This window comes from Plasmodium brasilianum, chromosome 5 (genome assembly GCF_023973825.1).
Source record: "Plasmodium brasilianum strain Bolivian I chromosome 5, whole genome shotgun sequence".
NCBI lineage: Eukaryota > Apicomplexa > Aconoidasida > Haemosporida > Plasmodiidae > Plasmodium > Plasmodium brasilianum.
The window spans coordinates 224,410-250,939 of record NC_090118.1 but is presented as its reverse complement, the minus strand read 5'-3'; the positions used below and the strand labels follow the sequence as shown (position 1 = coordinate 250,939).

The following is a 26,530-nucleotide window of genomic DNA, read 5'->3' as shown; positions in this document are numbered from 1 at the left end:
GAAATTTTCATTCTCCAATGAAAGGGAAAACCTGTAGAAGATTTTAAATAAAAAGTGCTATTTAATGAGGCACAAAAAAAAAGAAAGTTGTTTTTTGAAAAAAAAAAAATTTTATTAAGTACATAAAAAAGAAGGGGAAAAAGAACTAAAACTAATGTTGGCAAGGATTTGAGTAAGAAAATACTAATTTAGTTGTTTGAAAAATGGTATAGTGTAAGATAACATATATGAACTGCAAAAAATTAAAGACTGGCCAGTACTCATTAATAAAATAAATTTCTGTAAATTCTGAAATCTGCAAAAAAAAGGAAAATAAATTCACCGTTTCGTCATTGTACGCATTATATAAAAATTTATATGAATAGACGCAAATTCGCTTGAAATGACGTCTAAATACATACATAAACGTTTATACATATATATATAATATAAATATATACGTTTATGTGATTATGTTTATATTCTACATCAATGCAATAACTTTTTGTTCTTTTCTGCTTTTCGTCCAACTTGATATAACATGAAATCTGACAGTCTCTGCTCCCCAGATGTTCGTATTAATATATTTGGAGGTGGCAAATCACTTGTAAGTAATTTTTTATGATATTTAACTCTGCACGGAAAAAAAGGAGAATTATGAATTGGAAATTAACGCAAATATGAGGGAGACGGCAAAAAAAAAAAAAAAAAAAAAAAGGGAATAAAATTATAACTCTCATTTCTGTCTGCGTAGGTAGTATATTTTTTTTTTTTTTTTTTTTCATTACATTTTTAACTGCTCCTCATCTAAGAAAGAACGTTGTCCACAATAACATTTCATTTCATGAATTTTTTTCGAGTGAATTGTTTCATTTATTGCACTACTTTGTACATATTCACCTATGTCCCTTTTTATCGTATTTCTTAATGCAATTGTAGAATAACAAATTTTTCGTTCTTGTAGTAAATTTTTATATGTATCATAATACAAGTTTGGGTTAAATTTGCAAAGACTCATTTCATTTCTACTGGTATACGAGAAAAAGATATTCAAAGTTAAGCTATAAAAATTAAAATAGAAGAGGAAAAAATAATATGCTTACTGTTATGTAATACTATGGCAGGAATATGATTATGAAACAAAAAAAATAAAATTGAAAAAAACTATCATAATTAGTATAATTATCGTAACTATCACAACTAGCATAACTATCATAACTATAGTAACTATCATAACTATAGTAACTATCACAACTATAATAACTATCTTAACTATCATAAATATTACACATGGAGTGTTTCCTTATTATAGTTTACTTGTCAAATTCTTTCGTTTTTTGTTCTATATCATGTATAATTTTCCTGTAATGCTCATTAACATAGGACAGATTTCCAATTACTTTGATTCGTATTTTATGGTCTTTTACAAAATTACTAAAAAGAGAAGAATTTATTAACATTTCAATTTGAACCTTCATATATGCACATTGCACGAAACTACGTTAGATTATGGCATACATATTTCGCATTTGCTCATTTATATACTTTTGTAATTATTGGCGTGTATAATATTTGCACATATGCTTACAAAAAGAATTCTTCATTAATCAAGATGAGCAAATTTAAGTAAAACAAAAAATGTATTTCTTCAGGACTTCTATTATAATTTAGCAAAGATAGTGAAAACACGGATAAAATTTTTATGTTTAACCTAACGCATATTTCTATGATCTATTTTAAAGAAAAGGAAAAGATTTTTTTAAAATTTTGTTAAATTGAGTATTCTGCCAGATGTTCATAAAACATCTGTTTTGGAAATTTAAATACATTTTAAAAATATATATATACATAAATATATATATACATAAATATGTGTACGCAAAAATATGTGTACGCTAAAATATGTGTACGCTAAAATATGTGTACGCAAAAATATGTGTATGAATAAATATGTGTATGCATAAATATGTAAATACATGAATATATACATACTTAAATATGTACATACATAAATATATATAATACACAATGCACAAAAGTATGTACGCATAACTTGAATTAACGTTTTGGAACCCATGTAATGGCCCAAGGACGTGTGCATCCCCTTGTCCTTTGCAAACCTTCTATTCCCGTCCATAATAATCGCTTGAAAAGTTTGAATAAAACAAACGAATAAGTAAGCAAAGACATCTGTGTATACATATAACATTATGCACATATGAATACACATATTCACTTATCTTTTTATGTTTTCCCTTTTTACATATATGCTTAATATTGATACGTCCCCTTAGCAGCGAAGTAACTAATCTTTCTATTCTACAAGCAAGGAAAGGATTTACATACATATATATACCGACATATATATATATATATATAAATATCACCTTTTGAAGTATTAAAATGGTATATAACAAATATATTATTAAGTCCTTTTTTTTTTTTTTTTTTTTTTTCTAGCACATATTCAGAGCCATTTTCCTAAGGGCCTAAATTGTTCTTTTAAATTACTACTCTGAAAAACATTTGCATCAGTAATAAATGAAAAGTATATACATATATATATTTATATATATATATATATATATATATATATATATATATTATATATATATATATGAATGCATATTTTATGAGAGCTACAAGCTGCTGCTTTATTAGGTATGTTCAGGACAATAAGAAATGTAATGAAACCATCAAAATGATGCTAACCTAAATGAATTATTTTCATTTTAAACTCAATATGTAAAATTTATAAAAATATCAAAACGTGTGAAGGGTAAAAATTATATAGGATTCTTACACTTTTTTTTTTCTTTTCTTTTTCCCTTTTTCTTTTTTTCTTTCTTTTTTTTTTTTTTTTTTTGTATTTTGACGATTTTGTTTAATTAAAGTAATTCTTTAATCAAAAATATATTTTTTCTTTTTTTTTAATGGCATGAAAAATTAGATTTACATCTTATTCTTCTTATAATTCGATGTGGAAAAAAAAAAATTAAAAAAGTGTGTTCATTAAAAAATGTGTATCTCGCTACTGCTCATATGGTGGTAGCAAATTATTTTTATTTTATTTTGTTTTGTTTTATTTACTTTATTTTGTTATGCTATGTTTTTTTTTTTTTTTTTATATTTTACTATGTTTTTTAAATTGTAAATTGCACAACTTAAATACTGTGAAAAGCAAAACTATGAGTTAAGACGTGTAATCGTTTTAAATCAGTTCACCTGATATTTCGAGGCGTATTACACAATTTTTTTTTTTTTTTTAAGGTGAGAAAATGTAATGCGATTCTTATGTAATTTTAGATAAAGCTACAAACAGTCATAACATGTCGATGCTTTTTTTTTTTTTTTTTTTTATTAATGATAGGGAAATGCTTCAACGTTTTCAATTCATACAAAAATTATTGAAAAATGATATAGATTTGCAAGAAAAAAAAAAAAAAAAAAGGAACAAAAAAAGGAAATATACAAAATTATATTGTAAAATTTTTAAAAGAAGAATAAACTAAGCATAATGGTACACCTATAACATGAATGCCACATTTTCTCAACTAGTTACATATACACATTTTTAGGGTCTTTTTTTTTTCCAGTCGTTTTTCTCACACTATTTTAACGACAAAAGCAACTGCAAAAAATAGGTTTAAAATTTGTCCGAGTGTTGTCTTTGATTCTTCCCCTACGTATATAAATGTGCAATATGTATGACGTGGTATATATCTTGTTAAGCTTCTATTTTATATTGTGCTCTTTATTCTTGCATAATCGGTCAAAAAAGGTAGAAAAAAAAAAAATCTTAATGCACATGATGTAAAAAACAAGAAATGCAACTACGTCAATAAGCTACGAATAGAGGAAAATGGGAAAAATAAAAAATATAAAATAAAATAAAAAATCAGAAAGTATCACACTTCAAATACCTCTACAGTTTTATATTTTAATTTTTTTCGCATTCTGCATGACATTACAGGTGTACACATATATGCACGTATATGCAAATATATCACAAATAAATACGTACATACATACCATTCATACATATGCGTAATTACCCTAACAGCACAATACTCCTAAAAAAAGAGCAGATTATAGAACGAACTAAATTTATGAAAACAAAATTGGTGAAATAAAAAATCATAACACAAGAAAGAGTTATAGTAAAAACAGTTAAAACAAGAAATGAACAGAAAAAATAAAAAATGGGATCTTCATATTTAGTGTAGTACGTACTCAAAAAAGGAAGAAAATTTTTTTATAAAAGAAAATATTAAAAAAAAAAAAAAATAAAGTCGAAAAACAAAAATTTTCGAGATAAAAATAGTAACCTTTTTTGTTTTTTTTTTTTTCTTGTTTTTTTTTTTTTGTATTGGGATAAATACATTTGCTGATATTTAACTTGCTAAAGAAAAGAAGGCAAAAATATAAGCTAAAAAATATGAGCTAAAAAACACAAAAATTATAAGATAAAAATTATATGTTAAAAAGTATATCATAATAATTATATGTTAAAAAGTATATCATAATAATTATATGTTAAAAAGTATATCATAATAATTATATGTTGAAAAGTATACCATAATAATTATATGTTGAAAAGTATATCATAATAATTATATGTTGAAAAGTATATCATAAAAAGTATATCATAAATAGTATATCATTAAAAATATAAGCTAATAAAATATACCTTAAAAGTAATAGGGCAAAAAAAAAATTATAAAAAAAGTTCAGAAAAAAGGAAATGCATTAGAAAAAATAAAACGTTATAATAATCTGTACTTAAAAAATTACTTCTTTTAGTGATAGGTTTATTTTATATATTTTTTTTTTTTATAAACAAATATAAAGAAGTAAACCTTTTGATGTGGATTGATTTACAGGCTAAGGAAAGGAAAATATTATTTATAACTATAACAAAAAACACACAATAAAATACAAAATAAATTGCCATTCAAATTGCAAAATAAATTACAATATAAAGCGTAAAGTAAAAAACAAAATAATACGTAAAAAAAAATATCAAAAAAAAGTACATAATAAAGCGCAAAATAAAACGCGAACTGTGTATTAATGAGAGATACAAAATAACACATAAACGAAGTAAAAAAGGGCGCCATGTGTATTGTGTATGTATATATATAAATATGTATATATACATACATACATATAAGCAGCTGGAACGATAAAGCGTTTAACGTAGCAATAGGCACAGGAACATAGTGTTTATCCTTTCATGTGCATGCTCTATTATTTTCACAGTTATTACGTTTAGCGTACAAAGTTAAAAAAAAAAAAAAAAAAAAAAGGTAAGATATGATATGATAGCATATGATTAGTTAAGAGAAGATAGGATAAAATAAGAGAGGCTAGTTTTTTTTTTTTTTTTTTTTTTTACTTGAAAGGATGTTGGATAAAGTGGTTGAAGACTCACTGCTTCAGAACATGTTTCAAATATGTTTGAAGAAAGAAGAATCGAACAACTCAAAAATTCATCTTGAATCATATGAAAAGGAATTGAAAGAAAATAATGAGCAGTTATATTTACAAGTAGACTATTTATATTTCATATTGCTTCATAAAATAGGTTATTTACATAAACATAAGAAGAACTGCTTAAGTTATTTATGTTCTTGTTCCGTTCGGTTATTGGATAAAAATTTTTATAAAAATTATAATATAGAAAATAAACAAATCGACAATTTAATAAATGAAATATTAGATCAATTAGTAAACAGTGCAATAGTATTTTTAGAAAATTTAGATGTGTATCCTAATGTGAAAATATCAAATAAAGAACGAATCAATATTTTTTACGAATTTTTAAAGGGATCTTGTACATCTCGTTTTTTAAAAAAATTGTTATCAGTTATAGAAGAAAATGATAAAAATGAATGTGAAGCACAGAAGCAATTGAATCGATTCTTCATTCCAATTTTAGACCTCATCTTTGAAAATTTGAATTCAAGGAGTTTAATATACCCAAAAAATGATGTTGCTGTATTGCTGAAATTTTTAACAAGCTTTAAACAAATTGCTGATTTAGTAATAAATAATAAGTCAATATTTTTATATTTAAATTTGCATGATAGAATGAAAGATAATTTCCTTCCCGCAGTAAACCTCCAAGAGGAATTGGGTTCAACATCCATTTTGGATAAAAGTACAAATTTCCAAGGAAGTTGTGAAGGTTTGCCAACTGATTCCTCCCCCCCCAATCTTCCCCCATTCGAGGGGAGTACTAGCGGCAGAAACAATATCAGCAAGGACATAGGTAATAGTAACACAGATAATAATAGTAATAATAACAACGATGCCAGTAACAGTAATGACAATATGAGTAGTAGTAACGGTAACAGTAGTATTAACAGTACTGGTAGTAACAGCAATACCAACAACAGTGTTAGTAACAATCGTTGCTCCGCAGGCATCCCCGGGGGAATCAACGAAAATTTGGGAAGAATGGATGGATTTACAAATAAGAAACCGTGTAGTAAGGACAAGGAGGTAAATTCATGCGGATATAATTTACAGTTAAATAGTATGTTGGGTAGACTAATATCTCCTACAATTATTACTATGCCAAATATAATAAATAAAGAGGAAATAGCAATGTATAAATATTTTTACAACTCAGGAACGAATTCGTTAAATAAGATGACATTAAGTGCACTGAAAAATATATATATGTTATTAAGAAGGGATATGGATTGGGTTTTAGAAAATTGTGTAGAAATAATAAAAAACTTATTAAAAGGAAGTAATGAAAGTAAGAAAAAAGTATTATTATGGTTAAATTGTATTATACTATCAAATGAGAAAAAAACGAAAATTATGTATCACTATTCTACGTATCCACAATCGTTAGATAATTCTTATGGATTATTTTTAAAACTATTAGGAGAAAATTCATATGGATTTTGTTTGAATATGTTTTGGATATTATTATGTTTATGTGAACCTATTACTACTAACAAAATTAATGATATAGATCTGTATTTTTTTTTAAGAAATGATCCTTTTTCAAAATTTATTTTAAAATATATAACAAACCAATCATCATTTGAGGAAAAATCAAATGTTGAGAAAATAAAAAATAATGTAAAAAATTTTGAAAGTTTTCAAAAACAGCCCAAGTTTATTACTTGTATCTTTTGGATGACCTTCAAATCTTTAAGTGTTTTTTTCAAGCCAGCCATTGATGAATTTATTCGAATTGTTCAAGAAGTAGCTAATGCTAAGGATAAAAACTTTTACTATATGAATATACATGCATGGAAAATTTTCTTATATAGTTCTCGCTTTGTACAATTATTATTTAAATTCCTTCATTTATGCATGAGTTATTTTTTGAATGTTGCATATTTGTATGATGTCAACGGGGATGTAAATATGAACATGCAAAATTATTTAAATGATCATAATAGTAATTATTCTCATCTAGTTTTGAAATCTTGTCCACCTCCAAACGAAAGGAATTATAAGAAGTACAGAACATTCGGAAGTTTTGTGAACATCTCCACTAGAAAAATGGATGAAGGAGAGGGCAATGACTCTGTTGCAAACCACGCGAATGATGACAAAATGAGCCAAGGGGAAAGGGATGAAACGCGGGAGAGTGGACCTTCAGAGGGAAAAGACGGAGATATGTGTGAGATTGGTGATATAAATTACGAAACGAATGAGGAAAATTCTGAACAAGCAAACTTCCAAAATCGAGGGGATCATTTGTATGCATCTCCACAATTTTCCATCATTCCTACCTTTTTTTTAAGTGACATTTTCGATATTATTTATTTACTACACGAGCTAGATACATTTAAAAGTCAGAATAATGAGAATTTCATGAGCTATTTAAATGTAGACTTATTTTTAGCCTTTTGCATTTTCACTATGTTAAGTGAAAATCATATAAAAAGCATACACTTAAGATGTGAGTCTGCTCCTAAAACATTTACGTATTTATATAAAAGTGATAACTTAAAAAAAGTAATTGAAGAATCAGAACTAACAAAGAAGTACATTATTAAATCGTTGACAAATGTATTTATCGCTTCTCAAAAAGGAGAATATACGGAAAGAATGCAAACAAGAGTTCGCATTGTAGAAAATTTTAATAGTTTTTTTCTAAATAAAACATATGTTAATCAGTTTACTCAACTTATTATAAATAATAATAATCTCTTTGTTCACTTAATTCATTTGTTGTTGAATGATGCTAGTTTTTTAGTTGAAGAAGTAGTATCATACTTGTCTGAAATTAAGAGAAGAGAAGATAATAAAAAAAAAAATGAAGCTGAACGATCTAGTTTAAGTGCAAATACTAGCAATAATAACACCTATGCTAGTGCTACTAGAAATAATAGAAATTCGAACGTAGGTATATCTAATCAAATGAATATTTCTTACATTCAAAATAGTGATAATGAAAATTTGCAAAATTTAAATGGATTTTCATATAATAGTGATAATAGTGAAAATGATGATTCAACAGGAGGTGGTGTAGATGTAGGAACAGATGTAACAAATGAAAACATGCGTAATTTAGCGGCTAAAACAAAAATGATTATTACATATTGCTATAAATCATGTATCTTTTTAAATCTTTTATGTAAAAATTATCCAAATAATATTATTACTTCGAATACTATATTATGTCAAATTGTTACTTGCTTGAATTGTTACTTCGACTATTTAGTAGGACCTAAGTGTTTAAATATAAAGGTTAAAAATATGGAGCAGTATAATTTTAGACCGCAGTTATGGTTAACTAGTATAGTCGAATCATATCTGTATTTGTTAAACGCAGATAAAGAATATGAAGAACTATTAATAAGAGAAATAGCAAATGAAGGGAGATATTATAAAGCTGACATTTTTAATAAAGCTTATTACATATGTAAAAGAGAAGGATTGCTACATAAAGAAGAATTAAATAAATTTAAAATGTTTTGTCAGCAAATTATTGATATGAAAGATGAAGTAGAGCTCTTTGATGATGTAAATGATATACCAGAAAAATTTTTAGATCCCATTCTACAAGATATTATGTTAGACCCCGTTTTATTACCCACCTCAGGAATTATAATTGACAGAAAAAATATTGAGAGACATTTAATGAGTGAACCTAATGACCCATTTAATAGGGCCCCCCTTTCAAAAGAGCAGTTAGTGTCACTTCCTGAATTGAAGGAAGAGATACATAAATATATAAACGAGTTGAGACAGGAAAAGAGGAAGAAAAAGCAGAAAAATTTAGAATTACAGTTGCATAATGAAGATATAGAAAAAGATAATGAAACTTCGAATAATGAAAAGTTTGATGGAAGAAGTAATGAGAAAGATGGGGAGAAAGCCAAGAAGAGTCCAGGTGACGAAGCACCAGACATGAAACAGGTCTAGAACGGATCATATTGAAAAACTAGAAGTGGTTAAGTTTGATTTTACCTAAAGGGGTGGGAAAATTAGGTTGGAATGGCCTCGCGCATGTATGTATATTTTTACGTGTGTAAATTTACTAGCATACTGTTTGGAGTGACATAGATTTGTATGTATGTATCTATGTGTGTATGTGTATATATGTGTATGGGTATATGTGTATATGTGCATATGGGTATATGTGTATATGGGTATATGTGTATATGGGTGTATGGGCATATGGGTGTATGGGTATATGTGTGTATGGGTATATGTATGTATTGTATATGTATTTATATATATATATATATATATATATATATGCAGTGGTGGCGTAATTGTACATGCTTGTTTTCAGCTGGTTCATTCATGTGCACTTTTTTAAGTATCCGCTTATGGTGAATTGACATCGCAACTTTTGTTCATTTTCAAGTTGCATATTATTTTAGTAAAGATAACCTTAGTTATGCTATCAGTTTATTCCATCTTTTTATTCTCTCCATATTTTCCATTTTTTTTTTTTTTAATTATATTTTTCGCAAATTTATAAAAATATAGTAAAAATTCTGATTGAGGAAAAGTACCAAAATCTTGCAATAATATGTTGTGTTCTTCATGCAAAAAAGAAAAAAAAAAAAAAAAAATATATATATATATATATATATATATGTTTTGTGCCTGCAAATATTTCAGTTGTATTTAAAACTGTGAAGTAATATATATGTTGTACATGCATGTGTACAAACATAACTGCGTTTTTTTTTTTTTTTTTTTTTTTGCTGCTTAACAAAAAAACGAAAATGTTTGACTTTAAAAAGAGACAAAAAAAAATTTTAGTTTGTAACAGTATAATACGTGCGACATTTAATTTTGTAAAAGTAAACAGTTGGTATTTAATTGTATACAGATGGCATTTAATTTTTTTTTTTTTGTTGTCTCTTAGTAAAATGTTATTTATGCATATGTATGTTATATAACGAGAGTTTTATGTAATTAAAAAAATATACAAATTTTCAAAAAATGGATGCATCATCATTATTATCACATATAAAAGTTAAAAAAAAAATAATAAACAAAAAGGGATAAATAACAAATAAGGGACATGACTACCATTTTGTTGGTTATCACGATGAATAGTGCGCGTGAGCGTGTGTTAAGATTATACATCTTTGAAAAAGAAAAATAAATTTAAGTTGTATATATATATATATATACAATATAATTTTACAAACGTAAGTGTAGTCCCCACCATTCTGGCAAAGTGAATAGACATATATCAAATAGACCTATAAACCTTGAATCCTATGACTACAAAACAAGCTAAAAAGAAGTATGTTTTCCAGTATTTTAAAAACATAATTCTTTTTAATTTTTTGGTATTTTTAACAAAATTTAAAGTGTTTTTTGACATGTTTTCTGTTTTATACTGTAAGGCTTTAATGTTTCCCCTGGACTGATATAAGTTATCTATGTGGTTATTCATTACTGAATTAATTTTATTTAGCTTTTGTTTAACTGCAATAATTTTTTCATCTTTACAACATTCATTAAGGTTTATTATTGTACGTTTCATAAAGCGCTGAATTGTTTGCGCCTTTGATGGATTTATATTATTTGAGTTATAATTCTGGTTAAAAAATAAATCCGATTTAGCATATATTTCTAATTTTCTCAAAAATTCAAAAGCATAATTTTTAAAATATGCTTTCATATCTAATCCTATTAAAAATAATGCCAACTTCTTTTCACTGCATATTATAAAATATATAATTCTATTATCCCAATTAAGGATTTTCTTATTACAATAACTTAATTTCTTTTTTGAAGCAATTAATATCTTTTTAATTATGTTATTAGCAGATATATCTGAATCACGACTTAGAAAACTACATTTCATTATTATTTCTAACTCATCTAATGATGCTATACATACATATTTGAATAACTGAAATTCGTTCTCATCATCTACATCATTATGACTGCTATAGTCCTCTTCTTCCCCTTCATAATATTTCGAATATTCTTCACTGTTTTCTTCGCTCTCTATTTCTTCTTCGCTGTTCATGCTGTTGGAGTAGCTTATTTCATCATCCGAAATCATGTACATTATTGCAGCGTTTTCAAGAAAAGGAGGGGTTCACACATAGGCAAGTTAATATATACGTATACATGTATACATACAGGCAAATGAACAAACGTATGCATATTTGTATATATATATATGTATGTAAATTTTGCAAAAGAGTGATTAAATATGCGAAATGCTCCCTCGGTCTTTCACCTTTAGCACGTTTTCATCTATTATTAACTTATTTGAAAAAAAGAAAAAAAAATTTATATTTTTAGTTTACCAATTGAATGAGCAGCAATGCAACTGTGGCTCTAGTTTTTGTTCCGTTTAAAATTTGTGCACTCTGATTTTTGTATGTTCCCACGTGTTTAAAATGTATATATATATATATATATATATATGCACGTACGTAAGCGTACTTGTTTTATAACCTAAACATTCGGTTTCTCAGGAATTTTGAATTAAAAAAAAAAAAAAAAAATTAAATTTATTTTTTTCATGTTCAAATTGCACTAAATAATGTGTTTATAATTATGTATATAGCACATTTTTAACAAATTTACATAAATTTTTTAAGAGAAAACTACTAAAAATAGAGAAAAAAAAGGAATGTATCGAAGGGGACATTCATGAGCTTGGGGAAAGGGAAATTATTATATATATCCTCTTTTCAATTTGCGTTTTTAATGTTCTATAAGACGAAACAAAAAAACATTCAGTGTACATTTATGTATAAGGACAAAATGGAATTTGCATAATTAGCGTGATATATTGTTATATTTTTTTCTTATCTTTTTTTTTTTCATTCGTGTACAAGAAATTTAGACATAAACATAAAAATAATTGACGATTCGAGCTAATTTTTAATCTTTTTTTCCATAAAAAAAAATAAAAAATACAACTGTTCACATAGTAAGATTTAAAACATTTTTGAAGCTAAACGGGTTAAGTAGCGACTTCAAATGTTATTAATTACAATTTACATGTAATAACATTGTTTTAAAATGTGAAAAAAGAATATGAGATTATATTTCAAAAGGTTTGTTTTCATTTATTTATTTTTTCCATGTTTTATGTGTGTCCTTTTTTCTTCTTTCAGTTGTTACTACATATATTATATATACTTATGTCTTGTAAGCATGGAGATATAAATTCATTTTACTTTAAAATTTGCATTTATTGCCAAGATAATTAAAAAAAAGAAAAAGAAAAAGAAAAAAGGGAAAATAGTGCCATATAGCAAAATAAAATGTCTTATCATTTAAATTAAATAACTGAATTGTTGAATTGATGAACGGTTGAATTATTGAATAACTGAACAATTAAATAATAAATTTTAATTCTTTAAAAACATTAATAAGCACTTTAAAAAAATATACATATATATATATATATATATGCACAATGATTTTTTACTCTTATTCGTTTAAGAAAAATCCTCATGCTTCATATTCTTAAAAATATGCATGTACCTGCGCACGTATATTTTTATATATATACCTGCGTAGCAAAAACTTGCTAAATTTATTTTTTATAAAAAAGCTTTTACAACATTGCAACATTACAATGCTGCATAATTAACAATTGTCAGTTTTACACATGTAATAAATGCATATATTTATAAATACGTAAATATATAAAAAATGCACATTCATATATATGTTAAAAATAGGGTTTAAAAAAAAAAAAAAAAAAATTCTGAACAGTTAATAATTTTATTTCTTAAATGGATTGCTTTTTAACTTCATAAACGTAAATGTTTCCATCAGTGGAACCGCAAAATAGGAGTTGACCATTAGCTGACCATGTAATGGATGTACACCAAGGCAAACCTACTTTGGACTGCTTAACAGGATATATTTCGGAAATTATTAATTTACTTTCTAAGTTCCATATTCTTATAAATCTGTCTGTTGCTGCACACAACCAATAATCACATGGAGAAAAACAGAGTGAATTTATAGTACATCCAGTTTCTAAAGAATATAAATGTTTTCCCTCATTAACATCCCATAATTTGGCAACTCCATCTTTTCCTCCGGATGCACATAATGAACCGTCAGGAGATATAGTAACTGTGTTTAAAACACCTGTGTGTGCTTCTAAGTTTTTATTTAAGTCACAATTTTTTAAATTCCACACTTTAACTAATTTATCCCATCCACAGGATACAATAATTGCCTGTTTTGGAGATGGGGAAAATCTAACACATGTAATCCAATCGGTATGTTGTTCATCTGTTATGGTATACTTACATTGTGCTAAAGTATTCCATAATTTAATTGTTTTATCTCTACTAGCTGAAACGATCTGTCTATTGTCTGGACTAAATGAAACACTAAAAACGTCAGACGTATGACCAATAAATGATCTAATCGTTTCTCCTAGAGATAAATCCCATAAACGAACTGAGTGATCCCAAGAACCAGACAATGCAAACAAACCATCTGATGAAATAGAAACATCATTGATAGCTTGAGAATGACCGGTTAATGATTTTTTAGCCATTCCGATTTCTCCCGAATCGTCATCGGGGTTGATACTCCACACTATTAGCTTTTTATCTGGGAATGGGTAAATACGTAGTATGAAATAAATGAATAAATAAATCACATATATATATATATATATAGATAGATAGATAGATATACAGATATATATACAGATATATTGCGAGAGGGAATGCTCACATCGTGCAAAAATTAAACAAATGTACGGACAGGTGGTACGTGTATTTACACATAAACCCCATTTAAATTTCTCAAAAAAAATAAATTGCTTTTTTATATATATATTTTTTCAAATATCAGAATTGTATAAATATTTGAGCTATCTTCCTCTTCATTTTTGTATATATCAGAGTGAGCTGGGATAGCAATGGTCATCATAAAATGAAAAATATATAAAAAGCTTGTAAATTTTTCAAGTCAATGAGACATATAAAATACTGCTCAAACATAACGAGCTATCGGAAGAAGTGAGAGGGCGGGGAAAATAAAATAAAATAAAGGCAGAACAATCATATTGAACAACACATAAATAATACAGCACCCGGGTTAAAATGCATAATCGTGTTAAGGTAATATAATAATCTTCACGTAAAACTTTCACGCACACAAGCAGATGAGAGTTCATAATATATAATCGTGTATACAAATATAAATAATCACCATGTCACGTAAAAACAGTTACAAAACAAATTGTTAAATTAGGACAGTATGGATTTATATGAGCATGTGCATGTTTATTTAAATGCACCCGAAAATGAGGGAATACAATAGCATAAACGTATGTATTCATATATGTATGTATGTGGGTATGCATCATTACCTCTTGAAGCGCTAACAACGGTTTTTAATTTTGTGTCAGTGGGTGTTGAAACTGAAGTGACCCAATCACTATGACCTCCTTCCAGTACACCTCTTAACGATATCTCCGCTTCTTTTATATTTTCCATAATTTAAATATTTATAAATATATTCGACAAAAGTGCCTATAAAGATTAATTTGTTAATTTTATAAATGGTATATGTGTTTGCATGTATTTATGTATGTATATATGTGTTACAGTGTAATTTAATGCGGAAGAAAGGAGTCACTGGTTCACAAAAGTAAATATTTCGAAGAAAATATAATATATAAACATGCTGATTTTAATATAGGTATATAATATAGTTAACATGGAAATGTACTAAAACGTAAGCATAAATAAATATTTAGAAACTTACAACATGTATATATATATGCAACGAGTCTCGTATATGTTGATATATATATATAGATATAATATATGTATAAATGCACGTTATATTATTTATGTGTGAAAATGTGGTATGCGATATATGTTCTTGTGCCATGCAAATTTATACATGTACAAGCATATATCTTTGTCATATTTTTCTATACATCCTTATAGCATTATACATATATATATGTATAATAATTCACTTTGTTATAATAATGTAATTTCGCTTCTTTATATTCTTTATATTCTTTATAATTTATCTCACTTGATAAAATAAAAATGGCAGGAAAAAAAATATATATAAGAAATTAAATAAAACAAAAATACTATTTTTAATGTTTTAAGCCCTTAATGTTTATTTTTTTTTTTTTGGTATTTTATTTTTATTTTATATCACTACTAAATATGTAATAAGTATCATCAAATAAATTCAAATCATAAAAAAAAATATATTACAGCATATTATAATATATAATATACATACATAAATGCTGTTTTTTTTTTTTTTTAAGAGCTGGTATATAAATTAAAATATACATGTGTACATTATAAATACACGAATAAATACATATATTTATTGACTTTATTTTTAGTTATAACTTAAACAAAGTAAAAACAGCAGTAGAGGATAATTCTACTAAGGCTAAATTTAATATTTTTAACTTGTATTTTCTTCATTTGAATTATAAGTACATAATATGAACTGCCCCTATTTTTTTATTTTTACATCCCCTTGTAAAAATATATATTTTATGATAGTAAAAAGTTTTTACTATATTTCAAAAAAAAAAAAAATTTTCTCATACCTTTTTTTCAAAATTTAATAGCATATAGAGTTTTAAGGGGTGAACCTTAATACGGAGGAGAGGAGTTCTAATATACTTATAAAATTGGTAATGAATTAGTTGAACGAGGTATATGTAACATTGCAAAAAAATATGAATATAGATATATATATATATACATATATATAAACGAAGCTTCCAAGCTTGCTTTTTGCAGTACTATATACCATTAAGAATATACTGAACATAAAACAATCCTTGATGTATAAAATTGTGCACTACATATAAAAATAAAAATAGTACTGCATGAATATTCTCAATTATTTTAATTTACTTAATTTTATTAAGTGAAAAAAATTAAAGCCCCGAAGAAAAGTTAGCTCTCAACAAGTAAATGTATATGCTATACTTTCACATATACATATATATATGTAATGTATGTATATATATATATGTGTAAATGTGTATGAAAAAGTAGATAACTGTTATACTTAAGTCAGCAGTTATGTAATGACTATATTAATATTAGCAGTATGTATTATTTTATGGATGATTAAATATAATGTGTAAAGTACATATTTCTTTTCGAATATAAAAAATTACTTAAATAATTAAGATATAAGGGGCAGTTGCATATGAATACATATATATATATATATGTATGCTAGTATGCATATATATTTTTTTTATTTCATTTTTTAACAGGACTAAGTATAACGGCATTCAGTGAAAACCCCTTAGAATATTTTTTTATTTTTTGAAGAATAAATCGTTATTCCTCCTTATAATAAAATAAAAAATGAGCCATTTTTTATGCATGTATATTGTCAGCCGTGCTACTGTTTTGTGTGAATACATTTTTTGCCTTAATTTTTTATAAGGGTTCCAACTGTTTTTATGAAAATATTTTAAGATAATTCTAGGTTATTAACACAGCAAAATTTTATGCTGTGGCAGGTTGTGTAAAAGTACATTATATTTTTGTTCCTATAGCTATTAAATGGAATAATCCGAGAACGTACAAAAAGAAAAGATAATAATAAAAGGGAAAAATTTTAAATCATGTTTTTACATTTTTTTTTTTTATATTTTGTACACAATGTATAATAAAAGGTTAAAGCTAGTGTAATATAGGTGAATGTTACTATGATAAATTAGAAAACAATAATAAGAGAATCAAAAAAATTTCTTTTTTTCTTTTTTTTATTTTTACTATTATTCGTACATCTTTTTTTTCTTATAGTTCCTATAAAATTAGCGTTGATGTGTTATGTGTTAAGCTATATATATTATATGTTTTTATATTAAATTACTTTTTTTTTTATATTTTAACATGTTTTTATTCTTTTTTCTTCTAATATGAAGATTACACTTTGTCAAAGAGCTTCATTTTTTATTTCAATTTTGCTTATACAATTAGTAGCCTTGTTACTGTCACGAGCTCAAATTAGTCTTCTATTGAGGAAATTTCTGTAATAAATAGAATAAAAAAGCAACTTGAGAAAAAAAAAAAAAATATAATATAATATAATAATAAAATAAATTAGAGTAAATGTTCAATTAGACGTATCAATGTTCCATCAAGGCTTCCTCTGCAATTTTACTACTATTTTATTTTTTTTATTTTTTCTGTTTTTTCAAAAAGGACACAATCGTTTGACGCATGCAAATGTGAGCACAGTGCTAGATAAAAATAAAGAAAAAAAAAATATATATATATATATATATATATGTATACATTCATAATTGAATAAACTTTCAAAATACACAATTGAAGGTTTTTCAAAATAAGACATTTCAATTTAAAAAAAAATGGAACTTTCTTTTTTTTTTTTTTATATTTTTTTTGTTTTTAATGAAAAGATATTTTAAATAAATATATTTAAAATATACATTGTGTTACTAGTACATACTAATTTTTTTTTTTTTTTTTTTTTATGCTTTTTTCTCTCCACTTTTTTATGGCAGATATTAACTATCAAGTTATAAGTAAATAACAAAGGTACAATTAAAACAAATACACATCCGTCAATAATAAATTGAGCGATTTTCTATGATGCAGCTCAGATATCAAGTACGTGTTTGTTTTAATTTTTGGACTGTTAGATAAAAATGAACACAGTTAAGGTAAAATCGCAGAAAGGATAACATATTACTGTATTTAAATGAAAAATAATGATTCGCGTGTTGTGTTAATGTTTAAATTTTACTTTTTTCTTTTTTTCCATTTTTGAAGGGATCAGCTAAAGAACTATTCAGACAGATGAGAGATGAGGTTAGGAATGGCCGTTCCTTTTTTTGCTGAAATTGGTTTTTGAATTATGCAAAGGAGGGTGTACTTGTTTTTATACTTACGTAGATATATATACATGGTGTACGTGTATTCCTATGTGCTATTAAATATACATATATATATACACATACACATGTGCGTATATATATGCGGTGTTTCCTCTTACAATTATGCTGATGAGTTATTTGTGTATTTTTTCTTTTTTTTGCTACTCTTTCACCTACTATGCGTCATTAAACTGTGCGGAAAATAGCTCATTTGTTCAACCATATTATTGCGCTGTGCAATAAAAGCGCAGTGATAATACGCCTGCGTGCATTGTATATATATGTACGTATATATATATATATATTTTTTTTTTTTTTATTTTCGCTTGTAGCTAGGGTACAGAAAGAAAGAGAAGAGCTTGTATGATATAACCTCATGTAATGTGAGTTCAGAGGGGGAAGAATTTAATAAATATTATAACGAAATAAGATATTTGAAAAAGGATCAACTGAAAGCATATATTTGTAAATTGAGAAAAGAAATAAAAAATTATAAAGTAAAAGAAATGAATTTTATAATAGAGATTAAATATTTAAGAAGAAAAATTGTAAGACTAAAAAATGTAATAGAAAGTGATAAAATTTTAAAAAGGCATCAAAGAAATTGCCCTTCAAAAGGTCCAAGTGATTTCTCATTAAGAGGTTTTGACAATGACTTGAGGTCACTACAATATAATTGTACAGGTAGCAATAACAGTAGGCATAAGAATTCTCGAGGAAGTATTAAAAAAAATGCATTTACTTATGATAACAACAGTAGTAGTCTTTATAAAAATAATTTTTGTGAAAACAAATTGGGATGTTTTTCTATTAGAAGTATTAATGACAGTATACATAATAGCAAAAGAAAGAGCGCTCCGAATTTTATTCCGTTAAGCCAATCAAATAAACGAAATAGCGATAAAAAAATAATACATACAATAAAGCCGATTGGAAGGACGTGTTCTACTAATAATTCCATGTATCATTATAATAATAGGAATGAAAATATAAATGGGAATGGAAGCAAAAATTGGTATGGAAGCAAAAATTGGTATGGAAGCAGAAATGGGTATGGAAGCAGAATTGAGCATGGAAGCACAAATGAGCATGGAAGCACAAATGCATATGGAAGTATAAATGGGTATGAAAGCAGAAATAGACATAAGAATACACTCAAACATAGCGATAATAACAATTTTCCTCATAGTAATAGTTACATAAATAATGTAGAATCGAATTATGAAGGACGTAAAGTTAGGGGAAAAAATCATCTTTTCTCGAATAGAAGTTTTTCATCAACATTTAAATTTGATTTAAAAAAGCATCTTATTTCTAATAATAAAAATATACGTAATATGTCTAATCAAATTAATAGTACAATTGCAAAAGATATTAAAAATTACCATAATTCCAAGCAGAGTATACTATCTGCAAAGAGTCAACAATACCCACCAAGTGCCTTATTATTGAGAAAGCTTTCTTACAACGATAATATTAGCTCGAATAACATTACTCAGAATTGTTATACGAACAAAATGAAATTAAATAATTTGAGTATTAAAGATTCAAAAAAGAGCTATAAATGCGATTTGTATGATTATGCGCACCATGAAAGAATTCTGAGAAAAAAATACTCATCTCCATATGCCCATAAAATGAACCCCTTAAATAATGCTACCAGGAATACAAGCATAGGCGGTAGCAGAATCGGAAGAAGAAATACAAACAGATGCAGAAGCAAAAACAGCAGCAGTGGTTACAGTAACAGAAACGTAGGTGAACGCATCATCATCGAGGGGAGTGATAAGACTCCACGAAACGAAGCTGCGGATATTCTTTCCATTTGTGATGATAACACATCCAAGGGGAATAAATCAAAAAGTGCTAACTTAAAAAATGAAAAGAAAGGGATCAAGTGCAAACAGAAAAAAGGGACAAACAGAACTACTAACGGGTTAGAGCAAGGACATAGCAATGATGCTAATTTAATAGAGGAAACACAAAATGATAGCGATAACGCAGAATCGTACGAAAATGTTGATTCTATTAAAAGAATTAAAACATATTTAGACAATCAGCGAAAAAAAAAAAAAATACAGTCATTTCTCTTAATAAAGAAGATATACCATTAGAACGAACAAGCGTTAAGGAAAAAATTAATAGAACTCTCTTAAAAAAGAAGGAAGAAAAAAAAGTGGTTAAAACTTCGGGTAACACTTCAAACCTCATGCCATCGCGTAGAGTGCATTTAGATAAAGAAGACATCAAAAAAAAGCAAACTAACTTGCAAAATTTTAAAAAATATATAGATTCAGATATAAAAGAAAATTTTAAAAAAGAACTAGAAGAGCTGAAAAATAGAAATAACAAATTAATGACGAAGCCAAACGGATATTGTGACATGCCCTTTGGTAGTACTAGTAGCAGTGGTAGTAGTAGTAGGAGGAGCGGTGGTTCTGGAAGCAGACGAAGCAGTAGAAGCCGGACTTGTAGCGGCAGAAGCGGTAATGATAACAAGGATAACGAAAAATCGAGGTGTGAGAAAAAGGATATGAAATATAAAATTAGCAGTAAGCCTTTAAGAGACACCAATATGTTGAATATCTCCTTTAATGACATCGATAAGAAAATAAGCAACTTACAGAATTATTTGAAAAATACTAAAAAGTAGTATTTAAATTGTTGATTAAAAGGAGGACCTGATCGAGAAGGGGAAATTGAAGGCAAGGAACGGTTGCAAAAAGGTGCATTAATCTTTTTTTTAACATATCCTCAGAATGTGGAAATTTAAAATTTTCTTTACTAAATCATAATCTTAGTTAAAGTACGAAAATGGAAATGCATCCATGTCAGTGGATTTCGTGCATTATACAAGTATGGGTGGGTATATATATATATATATGTGTGTATATCTATATATTTACATATACATTTATGTTTATATATTTATGTGTGCGTAATTCTTTTTATATGGGTATCCCACCTTTTTGTATGATTTTTTTAAGTAAATACATATATGCAAAAATTAAAAAATATAAGACGTTCTTTTTTTTTTTTTTTTTTTTTGTGCTATTTTTTTTGTTTTAATTTAACAAACTAATTTTTTTGTAAACATTCTTCATTTTATTTATAATGAACATACAAGGTATTTCGATGGAGGAGGTATATTCAAGCAAACATGTAAGGATTTACATATATGCACATGTACATACATATTTATTTGTGCACATATGCAAACAAGCATACATCTGCAAGATGACACAAAATTAGGAGCATCCCCCATGTGTCCTAACTTATCGGATAGGAGAAAAGGTCAAAAAGTGTATAGAGGTACAAAGGTGCAAAAACTATAGAAAATAAAAAATGAGTCGAGTATTCAACGTGGTTTCATTTGCTTATTTTTTTCTTTTTTATAATAGCTAATGACCTAGACCTTGCACTTTTTAAGTTATATTTTTCCTTCAATTTTCGCTCGTGTTTTTTCTTTCGAGCTCGTACATATTTCACTCTAAAATTCCTATCTGTTCTTATTTTATTTTGTAAAACGCTTTTTTTTTTTTTCTCCTTTAGTTGAGGAGCATTAAGAATGTTTGATGTCGAAGTGTCGTATTTTCCTGTAATGTATTTTTTATACAGTCTTTGTTGTTTTTTAGTTAGTTTAATATTTTTAGATAACGATTCTGTAATTTCTGGGTGCGTTAGCTCTAACATTTCTATATTCCTTTCTTTATCATTTTTTTCGTTGTTCTTTGTTTGTCTACTTTTGAAGCGATCTCTGATTTTATTATCCTCTTCTAACTCCCCAATATTATTGATTCTATTTTTCGTCCTCTTTACCCATTTTTGATAAATTCCCACAGCAGTACTACTCTTTACACTATTATTATTGTTGACAGTGGATACGTTAATTTTTTTTCCATTGTTTTTGTCCATACTTGTAATTGCATTTCCTTGAAAAGTATCTATCTCTCTTAGAACAAATTTCTTTTTTTTTTTATCCCATACCTGTTTTTTAATAAATCTTTGCTTCTTCAATTCATCTTCTTCATCGGGCAGTAAATCAAAACCAGGAGTTTTTAAGTCAAACATAGCAGATGTATCTGTTTTCATTTTTTTTTGATTTATTTTTTTTAAAATATCATCTAAGGAAATTTCTTCTTTTTTTCTGGTTACTTGCTCTATAGTGTTACTAACTGCTTCTCCCTTCTGTCCTTTCAACATTTTTTTTAGTGCTCTTTTGCTTAGTTTTCCTTTCTTTTTCTCTTCCTTATTTATATCATATTTTTCTTCACAATTAAATAGTATATTACTTTTCCATTTTTCCGAAGTTTCATTATCGCATTCGTCGGCCGACAGTCCAAAGGAAAAGGAGTCCATCAGTTCATTTACATCATTTGAAATCGAATCGTATTTTCTGTTTTTGTACCTTTTCGTCTTTTCCTTTAGCTTGTTTAATTTTTCCTTAACCACTTCCGATATGCTTTTCGCTTTGTCATTACTGCTAATATTGCTTTTTCTATTGCTATTACTACTTTTGGAATTTTGAAAATTGTGCAAAAATGAAATAACATCTTTATGAGTGTGGTTCATTTTTTCACTTTCTCTGTAATGGGAAGGGGATCCCCCCTGTACATTCAAAAGCTTGTCTCTTACATATTCATTATTTTCATTTTCATTATTACTTATTTCTTGCGTACTTTCCTGCTTATTATAATTTTCTGGAAACTTAATCAAGTTATTGAACACACTTCCACCTCCCTTCAAAAGGGTCAGATTGGTTGAATTTTCATATTTGTTAGTTAATTCGTTCTCATTGTTCGAAGTATTTCTATAAAGCTCATCCGGGTGATATATCAAACATAACTTGTACAACCCTCCAATTTTTTTAATTTTGTTGACACATTTTGTGCTTGCATATTTCGAAACTTTCGGTCTCATAGAGTAGTAAAGTTTATATGATGCCTGCATACTTTTATTTAGTGATACCAATTCGCTGTCGTCTTTTTTTAGATTGTCAATAAATTCGATGTAATCGCCAATGTTATTTAGTGCCCCTATGTAGACATGATTCTTGTTGTCCTCTTCCCCAGGTTTTGTTTCGTCTCTCTCTCCCTGGATTACCGCATCTGTCTCATCTGGGACTACCGCATCCGTCTCATCTGGGACTACCGCATCCGTCTCATCTGGGACTACCACATCTGTCTCATCTGGGGCTACTAAATATGTCTCACTAAGACCTATTATATCTGTTTCGCCTGGAACTGCTACATCTGTTTCGCATGGGACTGTTACATCTGTCTCTCCTGCGACTACTACAACCGTCTCACTAAAGCCTACCGTGTCTTTCTTGTCTGGAACCATTACATCTGCTTCACTAAGGCCTACTTCGTTTGTCTCTTTTTGGTTCACAAAGTCCTCCCCACCGAGGGGACACTGACCGTCGCCCCTGTAGAACTTCAACTTTTTTCCTATGAAAAAGCAAATCTCGTAGGCATATAAAATATCCTGATAAGTAACCAAGGATATACCATAGCCTGTTAAATTATTTCTGCATGCTCTACCAACTCTGTGTATAAACAATTTAGGAGAATAAGGTAAATTATAATTAATAATATTCTGAACAGTGGTAATGTTAATACCTCTTGAAGCTAAGTCTGTTACTAACAAGAATTGAATGTTGTTATTTCTTGTAAAATTATTTATTTGCTGAATACGAAAAGATGTATCTGAATTACCATACAAGGTAGCATGTGGTATTTTAATATAATTAAAAATTTTACTAAAAAATAAAATATGATATTTTGTACAAAAAAATATCATCGTTTTTCCTAATTTTTTATTTTTACATAAAAAAATTAATTTAATAAGCACAGCATATTTTTCATAAGATCTACAAAATAAAAAATGTAGTTTTAATTGGTCACTTATAACATTATCTGAATTAACAAAAAGAACTTCTGGGTTATTTAATTTTAATCTGAAATAATTCTCAACATTAGTTGGTAAAGTTGCACTTATTAATAATGTTTGTTTAAAAGATGTGTGCAAATTTTTATATATATTGTTCATATCATTGTAATAATTTAATTCTAATAATCTATCTGCTTCATCAATAATTAATATCTCTACTTTTTCTAAACTTAATTTCGTTTCTTCTAAAATGAAACTTAACCTTCCTGGGGTACATATTACTATATCTAGATTTTCTTTTAAAAGATCAAATTGTTTAATTAGACTAACACCACCTATAATTATATTTATCTTTAAATTAAAATAATTCATACATATCTTTCTAGCCAATTTATAAATCTGTATGACCAATTCTTTGGTGGGTAATATAATTACTCCTCTTATGCCAAAAAATTTACTGTGTTCCCCTAGTAAATCTATTAATGTACTTAAGTATACAAGTGATTTCCCTGAACCTGTTTTACTTATACATATTATATCTTTTCTATTTAAAATTTTAGGTATACATAATTTTTGTATATCTGTTGGTCTGTTATACTTTAAGTTACTCGATATGCTTCTGCACATTTTTTCACTTAATCCTAAATTTTGAAAGCAACTTAAAATTACCTTATTTTTTTTCTTATTTTTCCTTTTCTTATACAAAACGAATTTTTTTTTGGTATTCTGATTTATGTATTTTGTCCTTTTCCCCTCACTCGATGGTGTATCCCCTGGATCTTCACTACCGCTATGACGACTACTACCATTACTACTTACGCTGTCACTTCCAAACGTTTGGTCTTTTTTTTTTTTTTGACTTTATCAAATAACCATGCGTACCTCCTTTTAGGGTTGTTTTGTTCTTCATTTTGAGAGGAATATTTACATTTCTCTTTATTTTTTTTACCACTATTCAAAACAACAGAATTTTTTTTGCTCCCTTTTATTATCATCTTCTTTTCGTCTTTAGTTACTTCTCCTTTTTTTGAGATGAAACCTCGTTTAGCAGTTTTCATTTTGTTATTTTTCTCATTTATATTATGTAATTTAGAATTTTTCGTTTTTCCACGTTTTCTTATTATACCTTTGTTTGATGTACTTCTCTTCCCCCCCTTCCTGGTATTCCGAATCCCATTGAGACCTTTCGTAAAACTTTTATTCTTTTTAATGTTGCCAATTTTCATTTTTCGTTATTTACACAATTATACTGATAAAATATTTCAACAGAGAAACAGAGAAATCGTTTTTTTACACCTAAGTTATATTCTGTTTGTATACTTTTTCTTCTACAGTTTTTGCTAACTTTTTATGTACTACATATATTATCATTTAATATACACTGCAATTTAAAGTTAAGCAAGTATTGTACAATATATATATAAAAGATCCTACTCAATAATCCTAAATGGAGGGAAAAAGGGAAAGAACTTTTTTGTAGAGTTTTCCCTTTTTTTTTTAATTTTCTTCAAATTATATATGCATTTTTTTTAACAGTATGTGGATACATTATTTTTTTTTTTTTTTTACTGCAAAAAATGGTAACAAAAATGGTATTTTACAAATGCTTATACGGAAAAGAAAACAAAAAAGAGTAAATTTTTTGAATTTTTTTTCATAGGAATAAATGCTGTACGTATATATATATATATATATATATATGTATATGTACATAAATATATTTATACGTTCATGTATGTATGCACGTATGTATGTATGCTCGTATGTATTTATGTATTTATGTATGTATGTATGTATTTATGTATGTATGTATGTATGTATGTATTTATGTATGTATGTATGTATGTATGTATGTATGTATGTATGTATGTATGTATGTATGTATGTATGTATGTATGTATGTATGTATGTATGTATGTATGTATGTATGTATGTATGTATGTATGTACGTATTTATGTATGTATGTATTTATGTATGTATGAATGTATGTATTTATGTATAATTTTAAATGCCTTCGAGGACGGGGTTTGGGGAAAAGAAAAAATAATAATAAATAAGATAAAATATGATAAAAAAAAATTAAAATAAAATAAAATAAAACGAAATAATTATATGTACGCACAAAGCGAGTTGATGATATCAAAGGCATTGTGAGGATGCGTAAATTTGTGCTGCTCTGATAAACTTTGCCATATATATATAAATATTCGGAAAATGAAAATGTTATAAAATTATTATGTGCCATAAGATTGTACATGTATACATATATACATACATATATGTATGTAATACCCTTTTAC

At 26.8% G+C, this 26,530-nt stretch overlaps 6 protein-coding genes across 6 annotated transcripts; 2 read left to right on the top strand and 4 right to left on the bottom strand.

Moving 5' to 3' along the window:
* Positions 1–468: 468 nt before the first annotated feature.
* MKS88_001318 (cis-prenyltransferase) lies at positions 469–2,116 on the bottom strand (the record flags this gene model as incomplete). Its single annotated transcript, XM_067214235.1, has 5 exons — positions 469–613; positions 768–1,040; positions 1,297–1,413; positions 1,568–1,710; positions 2,033–2,116. The coding sequence occupies 5 exons, from the start codon at positions 2,114–2,116 to the stop codon at positions 469–471; spliced, it is 762 nt and encodes a 253-aa protein (XP_067074690.1).
* Positions 2,117–5,385: 3,269 nt separating this feature from the next.
* Positions 5,386–9,381, top strand: MKS88_001317 (ubiquitin conjugation factor E4 B; the record flags this gene model as incomplete). The annotated part of the gene is made up of 1 exon (XM_067214232.1): positions 5,386–9,381. One exon carries the CDS (start codon positions 5,386–5,388, stop codon positions 9,379–9,381), a length of 3,996 nt encoding a protein of 1,331 aa, XP_067074689.1.
* A 1,291-nt stretch (positions 9,382–10,672) lies between these two features.
* Positions 10,673–11,503, bottom strand: MKS88_001316 (SNARE protein; the record flags this gene model as incomplete). Its single annotated transcript, XM_067214231.1, has 1 exon — positions 10,673–11,503. The coding sequence occupies one exon, from the start codon at positions 11,501–11,503 to the stop codon at positions 10,673–10,675; it is 831 nt and encodes a 276-aa protein (XP_067074688.1).
* A 1,686-nt stretch (positions 11,504–13,189) lies between these two features.
* Positions 13,190–14,924, bottom strand: MKS88_001315 (receptor for activated c kinase; the record flags this gene model as incomplete). Its single annotated transcript, XM_067214230.1, has 2 exons — positions 13,190–14,031; positions 14,798–14,924. The coding sequence occupies 2 exons, from the start codon at positions 14,922–14,924 to the stop codon at positions 13,190–13,192; spliced, it is 969 nt and encodes a 322-aa protein (XP_067074687.1).
* A 3,185-nt stretch (positions 14,925–18,109) lies between these two features.
* Positions 18,110–20,990, top strand: MKS88_001314 (uncharacterized protein; the record flags this gene model as incomplete). The annotated part of the gene is made up of 4 exons (XM_067214229.1): positions 18,110–18,124; positions 18,234–18,272; positions 18,670–20,345; positions 20,390–20,990. 4 exons carry the CDS (start codon positions 18,110–18,112, stop codon positions 20,988–20,990), a joined length of 2,331 nt encoding a protein of 776 aa, XP_067074686.1.
* A 716-nt stretch (positions 20,991–21,706) lies between these two features.
* On the bottom strand, positions 21,707–25,455 carry MKS88_001313 (ATP-dependent RNA helicase DBP10; the record flags this gene model as incomplete). Its single annotated transcript, XM_067214228.1, has 2 exons — positions 21,707–25,049; positions 25,112–25,455. The coding sequence occupies 2 exons, from the start codon at positions 25,453–25,455 to the stop codon at positions 21,707–21,709; spliced, it is 3,687 nt and encodes a 1,228-aa protein (XP_067074685.1).
* Between the last annotated feature and the right edge of the window lie 1,075 nt (positions 25,456–26,530).